This window comes from Silurus meridionalis, chromosome 26 (assembly GCF_014805685.1).
Source record: "Silurus meridionalis isolate SWU-2019-XX chromosome 26, ASM1480568v1, whole genome shotgun sequence".
NCBI lineage: Eukaryota > Metazoa > Chordata > Actinopteri > Siluriformes > Siluridae > Silurus > Silurus meridionalis.
The window spans coordinates 9919269-9933791 of NC_060909.1; the positions used below are offsets into that span (position 1 = coordinate 9919269).

The 14523-nt window shown below is 35.1% G+C and overlaps 1 protein-coding gene across 4 annotated transcripts in view; it reads right to left on the reverse strand.

The window, feature by feature from the left end:
• Positions 1 to 5895: 5895 nt before the first annotated feature.
• cylda (cylindromatosis (turban tumor syndrome), a) overlaps positions 5896 to 14523 on the reverse strand; it is a 31090-nt gene continuing 22462 nt past the window's right edge. For 2 of the 4 annotated variants that reach the window (XM_046840579.1, XM_046840577.1), the window contains 8 exons: positions 14492 to 14523; positions 14173 to 14239; positions 14048 to 14083; positions 12342 to 12474; positions 12117 to 12225; positions 9273 to 9391; positions 7585 to 7801; positions 5896 to 6504 (listed from right to left, as the gene is read on the reverse strand). The exon at positions 14492 to 14523 is cut by the window's right edge and continues 60 nt beyond it. In XM_046840579.1, the coding sequence (XP_046696535.1) occupies positions 6320 to 6504; positions 7585 to 7801; positions 9273 to 9391; positions 12117 to 12225; positions 12342 to 12474; positions 14048 to 14083; positions 14173 to 14239; positions 14492 to 14523 (898 nt within the window). In that variant the 3' untranslated portion in view covers positions 5896 to 6319. The remainder of the gene's footprint in view (positions 6505 to 7584; positions 7802 to 9272; positions 9392 to 12116; positions 12226 to 12341; positions 12475 to 14047; positions 14084 to 14172; positions 14240 to 14491) is intronic. The other 2 variants (XM_046840581.1, XM_046840578.1) reach the window with 1 other exon arrangement.

Genomic DNA, 14523 nt, shown 5'->3' on the forward strand with positions numbered 1-14523 from the left:
GAAACAGTGGCCAATATCAGCAATAACAATGCAAACTTACTGAGAAAAGACACTGAATGGTGTAAAAACTGAAATAAGGTGAATAAAAGAAAACACGACAGTTAGGTACATTACATGATTCTGACAATCTATTTCATGTGAATCACTTTACTGGTGTGACTAAGCTCGATGCCAATACAGTTTTGATCGAGTGAAATTAATAGTCTAGAGCTGGACTGAATTTCCAAGTTATACTGCACAGTTATGGCTAAACTTTAGACCTCAACTCTTTTTGATACTGCTGCACTTCTATTTATTCCATCTCCCAGTCTTATTATTTCTTTTACTGTATTTTATCTAATCATATTCATTCTGCTGACACAAAGATTCCTTAATGTTAGTTTAAAGTATGTACTTCTGGACTTTAAAAAGTTAGTTTAGAAGGTTCAAGCATACATTCCTGAAGCCTGAGAATTAATGTGCAGCTTTGTATTTATCATAAATTCTCCCAACAGCATATCGACATCAAGCTCCATATGCGTGTTTTTTTATTTCTCGTCTTCCCCCTGAGGCTTGGGGTTGGGGGTGAGAATGACAATGCAGCACTCCATCTGTTGGTATAGGTACCAGTGCAGGGCTAAATTAGCACATATCACACGGCAGGCATATGCTATGGCATAAAGCTACAAGAGGGCATTGTGCACCAGCTGCTGTGCTGACAAATACTTGCACTTGTGCAGACAGCAAGCCAAGCTGGGCACAAGTACCAGTGACTAGTGTGTGTGTGTGTGTGTGTGTGTGTGTGTGTGTGTGTGTGTGTGTGTGTGTTGAACATACATTCTTGACCTTATGTTGTGTCTTTGCATTTATTCTCTATAGTAAACATACACAGATACTTGTGACAGGATAAGGTGTGTGACGTGTCAGAAATCCGTCTGCTGAAAGTGTCTGCAGGTCAAATTTGTCCCAGATGTCCAGACTTGACTTGAGGTTAAAGACAGGTGAGAGAAACATCTCCAGCATGAAAATACACACATACAAAATCACACCACACAAACACAACAGTCACACCTGTGAAATCTCAGCTGCAATAGATACACATCAAATGTCGCAATGGACACAAATGCCAGATACACTTAATCTGTGAGCAAAAGGAAATGTAAAAATGTTAAATAGACAGTTTTTTCTAAATAAAAAGAAATACAGATCAAAAAATTTTGATGCTATTTTTTTCCAGCTTAACAGAGTGGGTGAGCAACGGACATCAGATAAGTGGAGTATAGTGGAAGTTGTGCAAATTGCCTAGATTTATCCAGAATATTTCTCTTCATTTGCAAAGTTCAAAGTAATATAATGGTATAATCAATGGTTACAAAACAGATATATATATATAAACAAATAATCTTATGGAGTTTTTTTTCGACTAAGCCTGTACTGCATATGGTAAAATTTTTAATAAGCTCATATATAAAAAATAATATATTTGTAAAGATTCATACATTTATTAATTTTTTAACTTATAAAAAAATTTGTAAAAAAAATATATATATATATATATATATATATATATATATATATATATATATATATATATATATATATATATATATGAAAAAATATGTTTATGAATCATATTTGGATTTGTCATCTTATAATAGGAAATTATAGAAATAATTTACTCTATTGATATTTTGTTTAGATCAAACATTTTTGTAAATAATATCTTTTCGTTTGAATTTAAAATCAAACTGTTTTCAAACCAATTTCTTTCACGTAAATGTTTTTTATTTACAGTCTAGACATGAATATTTTGAACATGGCACTGAAAAAAAAACCCACATTAAACTCATTATATAAGAAATATATGGTGATTAAAGCTATTTCAAGGCAATAACAAAGCTAGAAGTTTTATTCTATCAGTAGTTCATTGTTGCAAATATTTACTGTATAGAAATGTGAAAAAAAATGTCAATACAATAAGATTGAAATGAGTCTGATGTAAAATATTGTCTAGAAATAAGATTAACAATCTTGTATTTGTTTAAATGCCATCTGAGAAAAATATTAGTCAAGGCTGCGTATATCCAAGACACTATATGGACAAAAGTTTGTGGACGCCATATACTTTTTATATATATATATATATATATATATATATATATATATATATATATATATATATATATATATATAGATAGATAGATAGATTTGTATGTGGTTTTATCCCACATTTAAACCCCATTTGTTATAATAATGACCTTCACTCTTCTGGGAAGATGTTCCACAAGATTTTGGAGTGTGCTTGTGGAGATTTGTGATAATTCAACCACAACGGAGTTAGTAAATTCAGCTACTGATGAACCTCCCCAGTGAGGAGGCCTGGGGTTGAGTCAGAATTCCACCAAAGGTATTCAATAGGGCTGAGGTCAGAGCACTATATTAGTTTAGTCAAGATCTTCCACTACAAACCATGTAAAGCATACCTTCATGGAGCTGGCTTTGTGCACAGGGGAACTCTCATGCCGGAACAGGTTTGGGTCTGCTAGTTCAAGTGAATCCTATACAAATGTGTGCCTGCAACTTTGTCCGAATACTTTTACCCAATGTGAAAGAGATTTTTTGCAGAGTAAACAATTTTAGCTTCACCTTTCACACATACAGTACCACACATTTAGTCACATGGTTTCACACCCAATAAGGTGGAACCGGACACACACACACACACACACACACACACACACACACACACACACACACACAAAGCATTCCCAAGCAAATGGTTGTTTTTCGAAAACAGGGTTTTAATTTAGTTAACATTTATGAGAAATAGCACAAATAAACAAAACCAGGGCTGGAGTTCAGAACAGGTACACCAGACACGCCATATTCCAGCTGTACAACACTGAAGCACCACCACAAGCCTTTACAGTTCACCACCTTCATCTGTGCAAGCATCGAAGGAGTCTGTCGACAGTGCACAATTATTAATTCCACAAGACGTAAAGAAAAACGGCGGAATGCTGAAAATAAAGTAAAACAAAACGAAAAACAGATAAATAGAAATGAAAGAGAGCGAGAGAGGGAAAAAGAGAGAGTGAGAGGGAGAGAAAGAGATCAGCAGGGTTGACCTACAATGCATTCTTCATCCATGATATCCAACATGGACATGAATAAGAACCAGACTTAAAACAGGACACAGAACTTCCTATATTTTAGATAAAAAATCTGAGTCACTAGGACTCCCGTAACTGTACGCACACGTTAGCAAACCCTGGGATAACCAAATATTTTCAATTTAGCATTATTAAGATGTCTCAGAAACAAGAATGGTTAGTGGTGTATACGCTACACCTGCTACAATGCTGATTAGGCTTAGCTCAGTAGAAAAACACCACTCTGAATACACAACCTGCAGCATTACTGGGACCAGGAGTGAAGCAGTGCACTGTAACAGAAGTGCAACCACATGGCAGAAGTACTGATCTCTGACCTAATACATTCAGAACTTTGCATTAAACAGGAAACATGCACACTTTTCAATAAAGTACACACAGAATTCCTAAATCTGATTTGTTTAGAAGTCAACTCGTTTTCTGTAACAGCAGCTCTGATGTGAGTTCTGACATAATGAGAGAAAAAAATGGATCTTATGCTTTCTGCTATGAGATGTTTAAAATGTTTTACATTTTTTGTAGGAATTTTTGTAGTGCTTTGTACACTGACATTTTAGCAAACGATAGAAAGAACAATTCGCTAATATTTCCTCATTATGACATTATTAATAATTTGGCTTCTTTCTAGAAATAAACAAAAAAGTAAAATCATCTATTACTTTTAAAAGCTTTAAATGTGTTAAAAAAAAAAAAAAAAGTGCTGTCATTTAAAACAATCTAAACATAAAACATTTTTACTTTTGACTCAATTTAATTGATTGGTTTATTAAAAATGCAACAATTTGTTTATTATTTAATCTTTGAGCTAATAAAGAGAAATACTACTTGAATTTGTCTACATTCAAGATTAGATCACTTGACTTTTGCAGTTAAATAAGTAAAGCTGAACTGCAAATAAATTAATAAATCAGGCTTAAAACCCGTTTAACTTAATTTTTTCTTTCCTAAAAAAAAGAAATAAACGAATAAAAGAATACCTTCAAATATACTAAGCTAAAGCTTAACTTTTTTTTATTCATTGCTTATTTTCAAAAAGAAGCCTCATTTGCCTTTAGAATAAAAAAAATGCATTAGAAATCTTAAATGAGTAAAACAGTGTTCTTACATTATGATCATAAAATAATGTCATTCTGAGAAAAATTAGACAACATTGCATTTATCACATGCTAGTTTTTGTATTTTTTTTATGTTAAATATTAAGCATTACATTAAGTATTTTAAATGTAAGCAGATTCCTCTAGAAAGATTACAATTCAATAAATACGATTACTGAACTTTGCCTTTTTAACCAAGATTTTCTTATTCTACAGCAAAATAATTTAGTAAAATAACAAAAAAAACACCACTTATTTGGACAAATGTATTGGACACCTGCTTCTTCCTGACACGTTTTTTCCCTTAAACTCTAAACATAGAATAGCCTTTATTTGTTACATATACATTACATTGCAGTGAAATTCGTTCTTCGCATTTCCCAGCTTGTTCAAAAGCGTCCCTGGAGCACAGAGGGTTCAGGGCCTTACTCAAGAGCCCGTGTGTGGCATCTTGGCAAATCCAGAGCTTGAACCACCGACCTTCAGATCAGTAACCCAGCACCTTATCCACTGAGCTATTTTGTGAGTTGCTTAGTAGCTCCTGGTTCCATAATCTCAAATGACTTTATAAAGGACATTATTTATAATCTAGGTCTCACTCTCCAGTGTTCTGTATTGTTTTAAAGATTTAGGATCACACTCTTGATGTCACCCAAATGAGGATGGGTCCTTCTTTTGAGTCTGGTTCCTCTCAAGGTTTCTTCCTCATAACATCTAAGGGAGCTTTTCTTTGCCACAGTCACCATGGCTGCTCATCAGGGATAAATACACATCGTTCACCTTAAATTCTGTAAGACAGTTCCATAAAGAAATGCTTTCGGGAAGATCTTGAATGACCTGCTATAGAGATCTGACCGACCTCAACCCTGCTGAACACTTTCGGGATCAACTGGAACACACAGCACCCCAGACCTCCTCACCCTACATCAGTACTTGACTTTACTAACAGCCTTGTGGCTGCATGAGCACAAATCACCAAAGCCACACTCATATAGTGGAACATCCTCCCAGAAGAATGGAGGTTATTATAACAGCAAATGAAGGCTAAATTTGGAATGAGACGTTAAGAAATACACAGAAAATCTTATGGCCAGGTGTCCACAAACTTTTGTCCATATAAGTAGAATATCTTATATTTGGTTAATATTGTAATCTTGTTATATTCTAATTATAATAGGAAACACTAGACAGATATTGGTGTATTCAAAAGATCATTTAAATGTCTTTTTTTCTTTTTAGTGAACGGGACGGAATGAATCTGCTTTGTGGATGTAATCGTTGGCAAACTGAAATAAACACTGCTATTGGAAAGTAATTGACTTTCGGAGTGAGAATATAACACACTGTGTATACTGCTGAACTGTTAGCTGGTATTATAATAGGCAGATTCATAGCATATCATACAGCATAGCGGAGAGCTATACCACAAGCAGGTTAAAGGCAGTATCCCTGCTTTCATTAAAATCGGTGAATGTTTACGATGAATCGTGAATAAAAAAAAAAAACCTGTGTGCTTTAGGAACAGCGTCTCACTTCGGTACATGTATAAAAGCATCGTTTTTTTTGTACGCTGTAGGTCGATACACAAGACACAAACGTCACAGCGAAATACAGAGGCTGAAAACGGAAGCTGGAGACGCTACAGATCATAAAGTCGAGGATGATGGATTTATTATGAATAAGTACGGAGCATCTGGTAACATTTGGGATCAGTGTTTGTAACAGCAGTCATATCCTGCTGCACTGGAGCGACAGAACAAAAAAAGACGACACCGTTTCAGGTTACTGTTCGCCTCGGAATTTACGATATACTCTAATACGCACACGCAAACAAACACACACACACACACACTCACACGAACAGTGCAAATCAGCTTTTTTTCCCCTCTTTCTCATCCTCACACTTGACGATACACACAGAAAATAACAGTAACAGTTAGGGAGTGTTGGTTTCTGTGCAATGAAGTCCTTCTCTGTCCCAATGTCAGCTTTGATCTATGCCTCGTTTGTTTCCTCGCGTCATCTCGTTTTTGTTTTCTGTCCCTCTTTTTCTGTGTCTCTGTATCCCTCTTACTATTTATACAGGCTCATGGTGGGGCTCTGGTACATGCACATGTAAGCGTCGCAGAGCAGGCGCCGTGCGTAGCCCTGGATGTTTTTAGGGTCGAGGGCGTGAAGCTCTTCAGGGGTCATTTTCAGGTACGCTCCAACTTCAGGACACGGGGACACCTGCGGGATGTTAAAACCGTTCTGGCCACCTGTATACACACACACACACACACACACACACACACACACACACACACACACACACACACACACACACACACACACACACACACAGTGAGATTGAGTGACAGAAATTTGATATCTGTAAATGGATGTAACTAATTCTCTCCCTCTTTGTATATAACATTCTCACAGTTGAGAGCAAAAGTTTGCACACCCTGACTTTTAACTAATGCAACTAATACATGACATTTGACAAGCAATAACATTTAGCAGTAATTAAAGGATTTTGAATTATATTTCATTCCACCTGCTTCTAAGAACATGTCTGTTGCAAATCATGCTGATTTATTTTATTTTTTTACTTTCACACTTTTTTTTTCCCAGTTTGTTCTTGTAGAGGTTTTTTTTTCTCCTTAATTTGGTCCTGCCTTTGTGCTTATCTTTTAATATATTCTATTTTCGGTAAATCTCTCGTCTGCGAGAGTTCGAATCTATTTGTTGCTGGGGTTTTTTTTTTTCTTAAGGTGATGTAGACTGTTTTAAATCATTACACACCTTAATGAGGCGCATTCGAATAAACAACCCAAAACAGTTTAACACAAACTTTTAAGCTTGCTAACAAATATTCAGACTTTGATGCAGTAGCTTCAGGAATTGTGCTGTTACAGGGGTTCAACTTATGGTCTTGTCTTAATAATAAATCTAATTCTAAACAGGGAAAAAAATAAAAAATAAGATGTGGTTTTAGACACGGTCAGACGTACACATACACACAGGTCATTAAGAGCATATATGGGAGATAGATCTATTTCAATCACTACTACAGCAATACTATTACTAAATACGATTTCTTTAAAATAATCAAATATACAATTTTACATAATGGAATTATCATTATTATTTTATTAATTATCATATATAAAAATGGAATCTAATATAAAGAGTCCAGTTCGACGTGCTCTCAAGAACACCGTCTGCATGCCAAACTTAATAAAACAAATGTCATCCAAAAAAAAATATTCCTAAAAAGATAAAGTTGTACTAAAGGTTTGGCTAAAACTGACTGCAATCACTAAAGATATCAGAGATGATTTTAAACGGCATACCATCTCGGTCGGCCATGCTGTCGAAGAAGAGCCAGGAGGTTGGAGCTGAGCCGTATTTAACGAAAGCCACATAGTGGCTGGTCTCGATGCAGAGCACGGCGAACAGCTCCATCTGCTGCCGAGGGAATGCAGCTTGTCTCCATGAGCCCTCCTGAAGCTCTTTAGGTAGCGAGAGTTTACTGTAGCGGTGACTCTTACGCCGTGGATGCAGATGCACCTTCAATCCAACAATAAAATACACACACACACCAATAACTAAGATAGAAGAAGCACGCAGAGAAATTATGCATAACAGTGTAAAAAACTTTCTGTGAGGAAATGTAACTGGAAAACTATTTCTAAAGTCATCTATTTTTAAATGTGGCACTGCTGATATTAAAATGAAAAGAAAGTATAGAATATATCATGATTTGAAGGCAATGTCAATGTATTATTTACCTGAAAATGTGTATAAAAGTGTAATACACACACACACACACACACACACACACACACACACACACACACACACACACACACACACACACACACACACACACACACAGTGAAGGTAAAAAAAAAAAAAATTGTAAGTACCTCGGTATTTAAGTCAGTTTTGGTACGGTTAAGTAGAAAAATGCAAAACAAAATAGTTTGCCGTTGTTTTATTAATGTAGTTTATTATTATTAACATTTGTAAACATTTTAAATACAATGCCTACTTGGTTAAAGAAAATATAAAACAATAAATTATTTAATACAAATAAACTTGAATAAATCATATTAATGAAGTACACTTTAGTATATTGTTTAAATTGAATAAACAATTAAATTGGCACAAATTACCGGTATAATAATTAAATATTAAGTGTGTGTGTGAATGTGTGTTTTTTATTTAGGGTTTAATTTTTTTAAGATATGATCTACATAACTGTTCTACTAATTTCAGCAGACTTACTAACTTGACTAACAAATGTCTTTATTCCTTCCATCCTTTATTTCTTCACTCTCTTGATATGTGGAATTGTCAGGATTTTCTCCTTTTAAAGATTCTTGTAGCTGGACATAAAACGATAAAGAATCCATAGCGCTAGGGTTAGCTGCTAGCCACTTCCCGCTAGAATTATGGATTCTTTAGTGTTTTCATGCATGCGTGAAACAAATCGTATTTCCGGTATTAAGTGAGTATGTGTGTATGTATGCGTGTGTGTGTGTGTGTGTGTGTGTGTGTGTGTGTGTGTGTATATGTTTATGTGTATATAATAAGCTTAAAAAGTTTTTTGCATTAAAACAAAAGTTCTGAGGTTAATTGTCAAAAAACTGCATCATTCTTTAAACAGTCTGCTTCATCACAATATATATGTACATATTACTCTCACACAACAGTGTCAAACATTTCAGTTTTTTTTTTTTATTACATTATAACTAGTACCACATTTATCTAATAATAATAATAAAATGTACACTCTTGGTATACTCGAAAACTGCATGAATAAGCAGGTGTTCCTAGTAAAATGAACAGTTTATATACAAATAGCTTTTAAATCTATACTTCAAAAGACTTTTAGTATGTTATAGTGTTTCAGCGATACAGCCGCAAAGACTGTAGAAGAGTCTCCATCTAGTGTTCATGATAAATACTACAAAAGCACAAAATGATGTGATGGGGTGTGTGCGATATGACAAGTGAACGTGTGCGTGTGTTTTACCTGTGTATTGCACTTTTCGCAGAACTGCTTAATCTTTCCCGCTGTGATGTCAGAATCCTCGTAACACTCCCTGCACTCGTACAGAGCTAACCCACCACAGATGCGGCACTCTCTGGGGGCTGGAAATCGCACACAGACACACATATACATTAATATTTTACATTTATAGAATTTGTCAGATGGCCTTTATCCTGAGCAACTTATTTTCTGCTTTGTAACGTCATTTCCGACCTTCAACTAAGAAACGCCCACTACTTGGAAATTCAGGACAGCCTGCATAACCACGCGTTCAGCCAGTGCTGCCAAATCAGCGGCTCACAGCATCAACAGTATTTCTAACCCTTAAATGTGAATTAAAAAAAAGATAAATCACATTTTCTTTTCTAACGGGTAACTCCTTGTGCCAACCCACCCCCTGGCCATATTCACTTAACTCCGCCCCAGGGATCTACGGTGGCCTGTAATGGGCCTATTGACTAGTAGCAGATCCATCCAAACACAAAAAAAAAAGAAATCATTCCAGACAGGAAGTCGGTTTTCCAAACATGTTTTCTCAGCCACTTACTGCTTAAAGTCCTAACATCATAGCTAAGGCCATTATTCCGTTATCATGTGCTACATATCTTGCAGGTAATTTGTACAAGTAAGAAATAAAAATACAGGGTGTCGCAGAAGTCTGCATTGGTGTAGTTAACACTTTTTAGCAAAATCTTTTCCAAAATAGTTACTATTAGATTCCCCCCAGATAATTCAGGAATCTATTTAACAAAAGAAAATATTGTATAGAAATTATTCTTATAGTAGGATCCCCAAGTTGCTGCAAGGTTTGATGGAAGGTTTAACCACACAATTCACTTTCTCTATTAAGTTCCTAAAGATGATTTGATACAATGTCCATTGCGAAAAACGCTATAGAAATAAACTTGACTTGACTTGATGGACGTTAACAGGAAACGTGAGGCCGGAAACAGTCACCAAACTGGAAGCCAAAAAATGGCAGCAAAGGCATGCAAAGGATGTTTTGTACAAAAAAAACCCCAAAAAATACAAAAGTATTTGGACGACTGACTTTTCCATCCATATATGGTTCCATCCACACATACGTCCCCAAACTGTTACTACTGTACAAAGCAGGAGGCACCCAGTTTTATAGGATAATTAATTAAGATTAACTATAATTAGGAGACCCAAACCTGTTTCAGCATTAAAATGCCCCTTGGCACAAATCCAGCTATAGGAAGTGAGCTATGAAGCAAGCTACATGGATTGGAGTGAAAGATCTTGAGTGGCCTAATACAGAGCTCTGATCTCAACCCTACTGAACACCTTTGGGATGAATTGGAATGCTACATGAGTACATGACATTACAAACACCCTTGTGGCTGAATGAGCACAAATATCCACAAACACACTCCAAAATCTAGTGGCACAAAGGTGGATTGAGACCTTCAAAAAATCTTATCTGGCATCCACAAACTTTTGTCCATATAGAGTATGTACTGTATGGAGACTATTGCATTTTTAAATAAGTTATACTGTATATACAATAGGAGTGTAACAGGACACGTTTTCGTGCCGAAATTGTTTGGTACAGGGCTTTAATCCTTTTTTTAACGTGGAACATAGTTCATATCTGAGTTCCCTCAGGAACATATTAAGGGGCGGACCGCAAGTTTGTTTAGTCACTGCTTTGCACTTTAAGTAAATTTTTAATTACTATTATTATTAAACTTGAAGACATACACAACAATGCAGGTATTAAAAGAAACTAGAGTTAGCACAGTGTCACCGTGGCTACTCACTAAGTACCGGAAATAATATTTGTTTTGCATGAAAACGCTAAAGAATCCACAGTGCTAGCATTAGCCGCTAACTAGGAAGTGGCTGCCGGCTAATGCTAGCAATATGGATTCTTTAATGTTTTATGTCCAGCTGCAAGCTGAAAATCCTGACAATTCCACATATTAAGAAAGTGAATGAATGAAGGATGGAAGGAATAAAGACATTTCTTAAAGTCTGCTACAATAAGTAGAACAGTTAAGTAGATCATATCTTTAGAAAATAAAAGCTTTAATGTAAAAACACACACACCCACTTACATACACTAAACTATTGAATCAAACTTTTTCATTTATTTAACTGTATTTAATTTGTGCCAATTTAATTGATAAATTTAATTACTAAATTTAATTGATATAAAAAAGTGCATTGAATTTATAATTAGATTTATTCTCATTTTATTTTTCATAAAATATTTATTATTTTACCATTTAATTTAAAATTGGTTTAAAAATGTCAACTATTCAAATGTTGAGGATCGCAAACTTTAATAATAATAAATTGCATTAATTAAAAAAACGACAAGCAATTTTATGTTTTGCTTTTGTTTCCCCCTCAACGTATCGAAATCGAACCCAACCGTGACTTTAAAACTAAGGTATGTACCGAACCATGAATTTTGTGTACCGTTAAACCAGTAATATACACTGTTTTAGCGCTAAAACAGTCAACTTGGAGACAGTAGATAAAACTAGAACACTGACTATACAGGTCACAGTTTTGAGAGGGGTTACTATGAATCACAGGTTGCTGGCAAACTTGTGGTCAAAAATAGATGAACATGAACAAGTGTTGTTTTTCTTCACACTTTGCAGTTTGAATGTACAGATGATAATGCTGCACCTCAGACGTTGTACTTCCCATGTAAATCAAATGCGGCATTAGAGACACATAATAGATAAAAAAAAACACAATATGATATAAAGAGTGTAATACTGGGCTGTAAACCAAGACAGTATATAATGTACAGATTTAAAAGTAAATAACTGTCCTTTGGCGACTTACTGTCTTCCAGAAGATCTGTGATGTCCAGCTCCAGAGACGGGAAAATCTTATTATACATCTTAAAGTCCTTCCCAAAGCGAGGCATCTGGATAATGAGGCACGAAGGAGCCTAGAAGAGAAGGGAAACGACCACTTTCAGCACTATAATGTGGTGTGTGTGTGTGTGTGTGTGTGTGTGTGTGTGTGTGTGTGTGTGTGCACGCGTTCGCACTCGTGCATGTTCACCTCAGCAAACTTGAGGTCACTATTGATGAAGGACCACTCCAGCAGTTGTTGGCTGGTCGGCACAAGCACTTTATCCTTTTTATCCATGAAGATCTGGTAGAAGTAACAGTCCTGGACTTTCTGGCCAGCAGAACTGTCAACACACACACACACACACACACACACACACACACACACACACACACCTTTAACTGTAAAGCAATGATCACACAGTATCCAATGTAAAGTTACACATATAAAATATAAATATAAAAGTATTCACACAATAGCTAAAGCTCCATTCCTATTGGTCTGATCCCAGTACAGGAGATCCATTTTCAGTGGTGGCACGAGCTCATTAATTCCTCTCCTTCTAATTCAAGTTTGAATATTTACACATTTATTTAAAAAATATTGTTATGGTATATATGTTTTCTGTGGTGTGATCTCTCATCATTTATGGAAGGAGTCTCTAGTGTCAGATTTCTCGGTAACATGAAGAGGGGGGAAAAGGAGTGTAATGAGGGAACAAGTGTTTATAGCTGCAGCCAGGGTTTCTATACATTTTTCATTTTAAAATTCCACTTTTCCAGACTCGAAATTTTTTAAGCGCATATATAACATCTGAAATAATGATTTAAAATTCCAACTATATGAATCAGAATCTCGGACGTTTTCAAAGTGTTTAGTCGCATGTTCAGAGGGGAGCTGGCAACTGCTGCCTTACAACGTAACAACCAATCACAGCAGATCTTTTTGACTTTGGCCGTCCGTCTACAGTGAAACGCTGTTTTTCAATCAGCTAAAATGTAGCTTTATAAAAACTCTTTCTCCAAAGTTTAAACAATTAAAAATATGGTTTGCACTCAAACGGAGGCTTTCGAAAACTATGGCACTATAAAAGCAATTAAACGGCAGGAGGAAATTACGCAGGTCGCAGTCTTACATTTAGCTTGTGTGCTGTTGAGGGACGTAAAAGTTTTTAGATGTTACAGTGTGAATGAGCAACTTTTAGGAAATAAATGAAAACTTAAGTGTAGCATTTTCAAAACGCAGTTTTCAAACGTATCCGGATTAGTAAAGTTGTAGCCTTTGATTTATAAATAATATATATAAAAAATTATATAAAAAAAATTCTTTATAAAACAAAGGCAACAACTTATTTTCTTTTTTATTATTATTATAATTTTTTTTATTTTTTTAACAAATTCTTACTTTTATATTTTAGACACAAATATGGCAATTGTATGGAAACAAATATTTTCCAATTTTTTTTTTCCATATTAATCCAGACCTGGAAATCACTCAAATCAAATTCCATATATTTTCATACTTTTCCAAAATGCGCAAGAACCCTGTGCTACACTATGAAAGATCATATAAACTTGCTTCATGGATGTTCCACACCATTGAATACACATTTATTTTTATTTAAATTATTAATTTATTAATACTATAAACAAATAAAAAGCAAACTAAGAATGATTTACCATTAGTAATTAGTTTCCACAGTTAACAAATCTCATGTAAATTATTCACTTGTGTTTTGTTTTGCACTCAAAAAACTGAAGCCACAAGCTCTGAACTTGAAGGAGGAAATAAATGTGACTTTTTGACCTCTGTTTACCATTTAGACAGAGTTTTTAAAAAAAGTCAATAAATAATAAAACAATGTTTTTAAGATGGCTAAATCATTAACATAAATGCATGCAATTAGTTTTTCTTACATATGCAAATCTGCTACAGTATTTCTGCCTGATCTCCTGAAATACAACAGTTTTTGTGTATAAGTGTGTGTAAATGTGTTGAATATCGCAAGTTTATCAAACCAAAAAAAAAAATCCAGTCTTACCGTAGTTTAAGCAGAGGGTCGACCCTCAGGATGTGGTGAAACAGGATATTGAGAAACTCTTCAGGATCTGTAAGAAGGAACAAAAAATACAAAAATGACTACACAATATTAGGTTTACTGCACGTCATTTTACTGCCAGTAGGGGGCGGCATGTTCCTATCATTTGACTGACGATACTAATCAGTGTGCTAAGAAGTTCGGGTCATTAGCGGTTATTAAGGTAATGAAAGATTATTAACTAACAGTCAAACAGAGTTTAGCTTTGCATAATTAAACAAAAGTGTATGTGACCATGATGAGAGTGAGACATCTAAGCTACCTTTCTCCTCAGACGTGAATCCTGATGCAGCT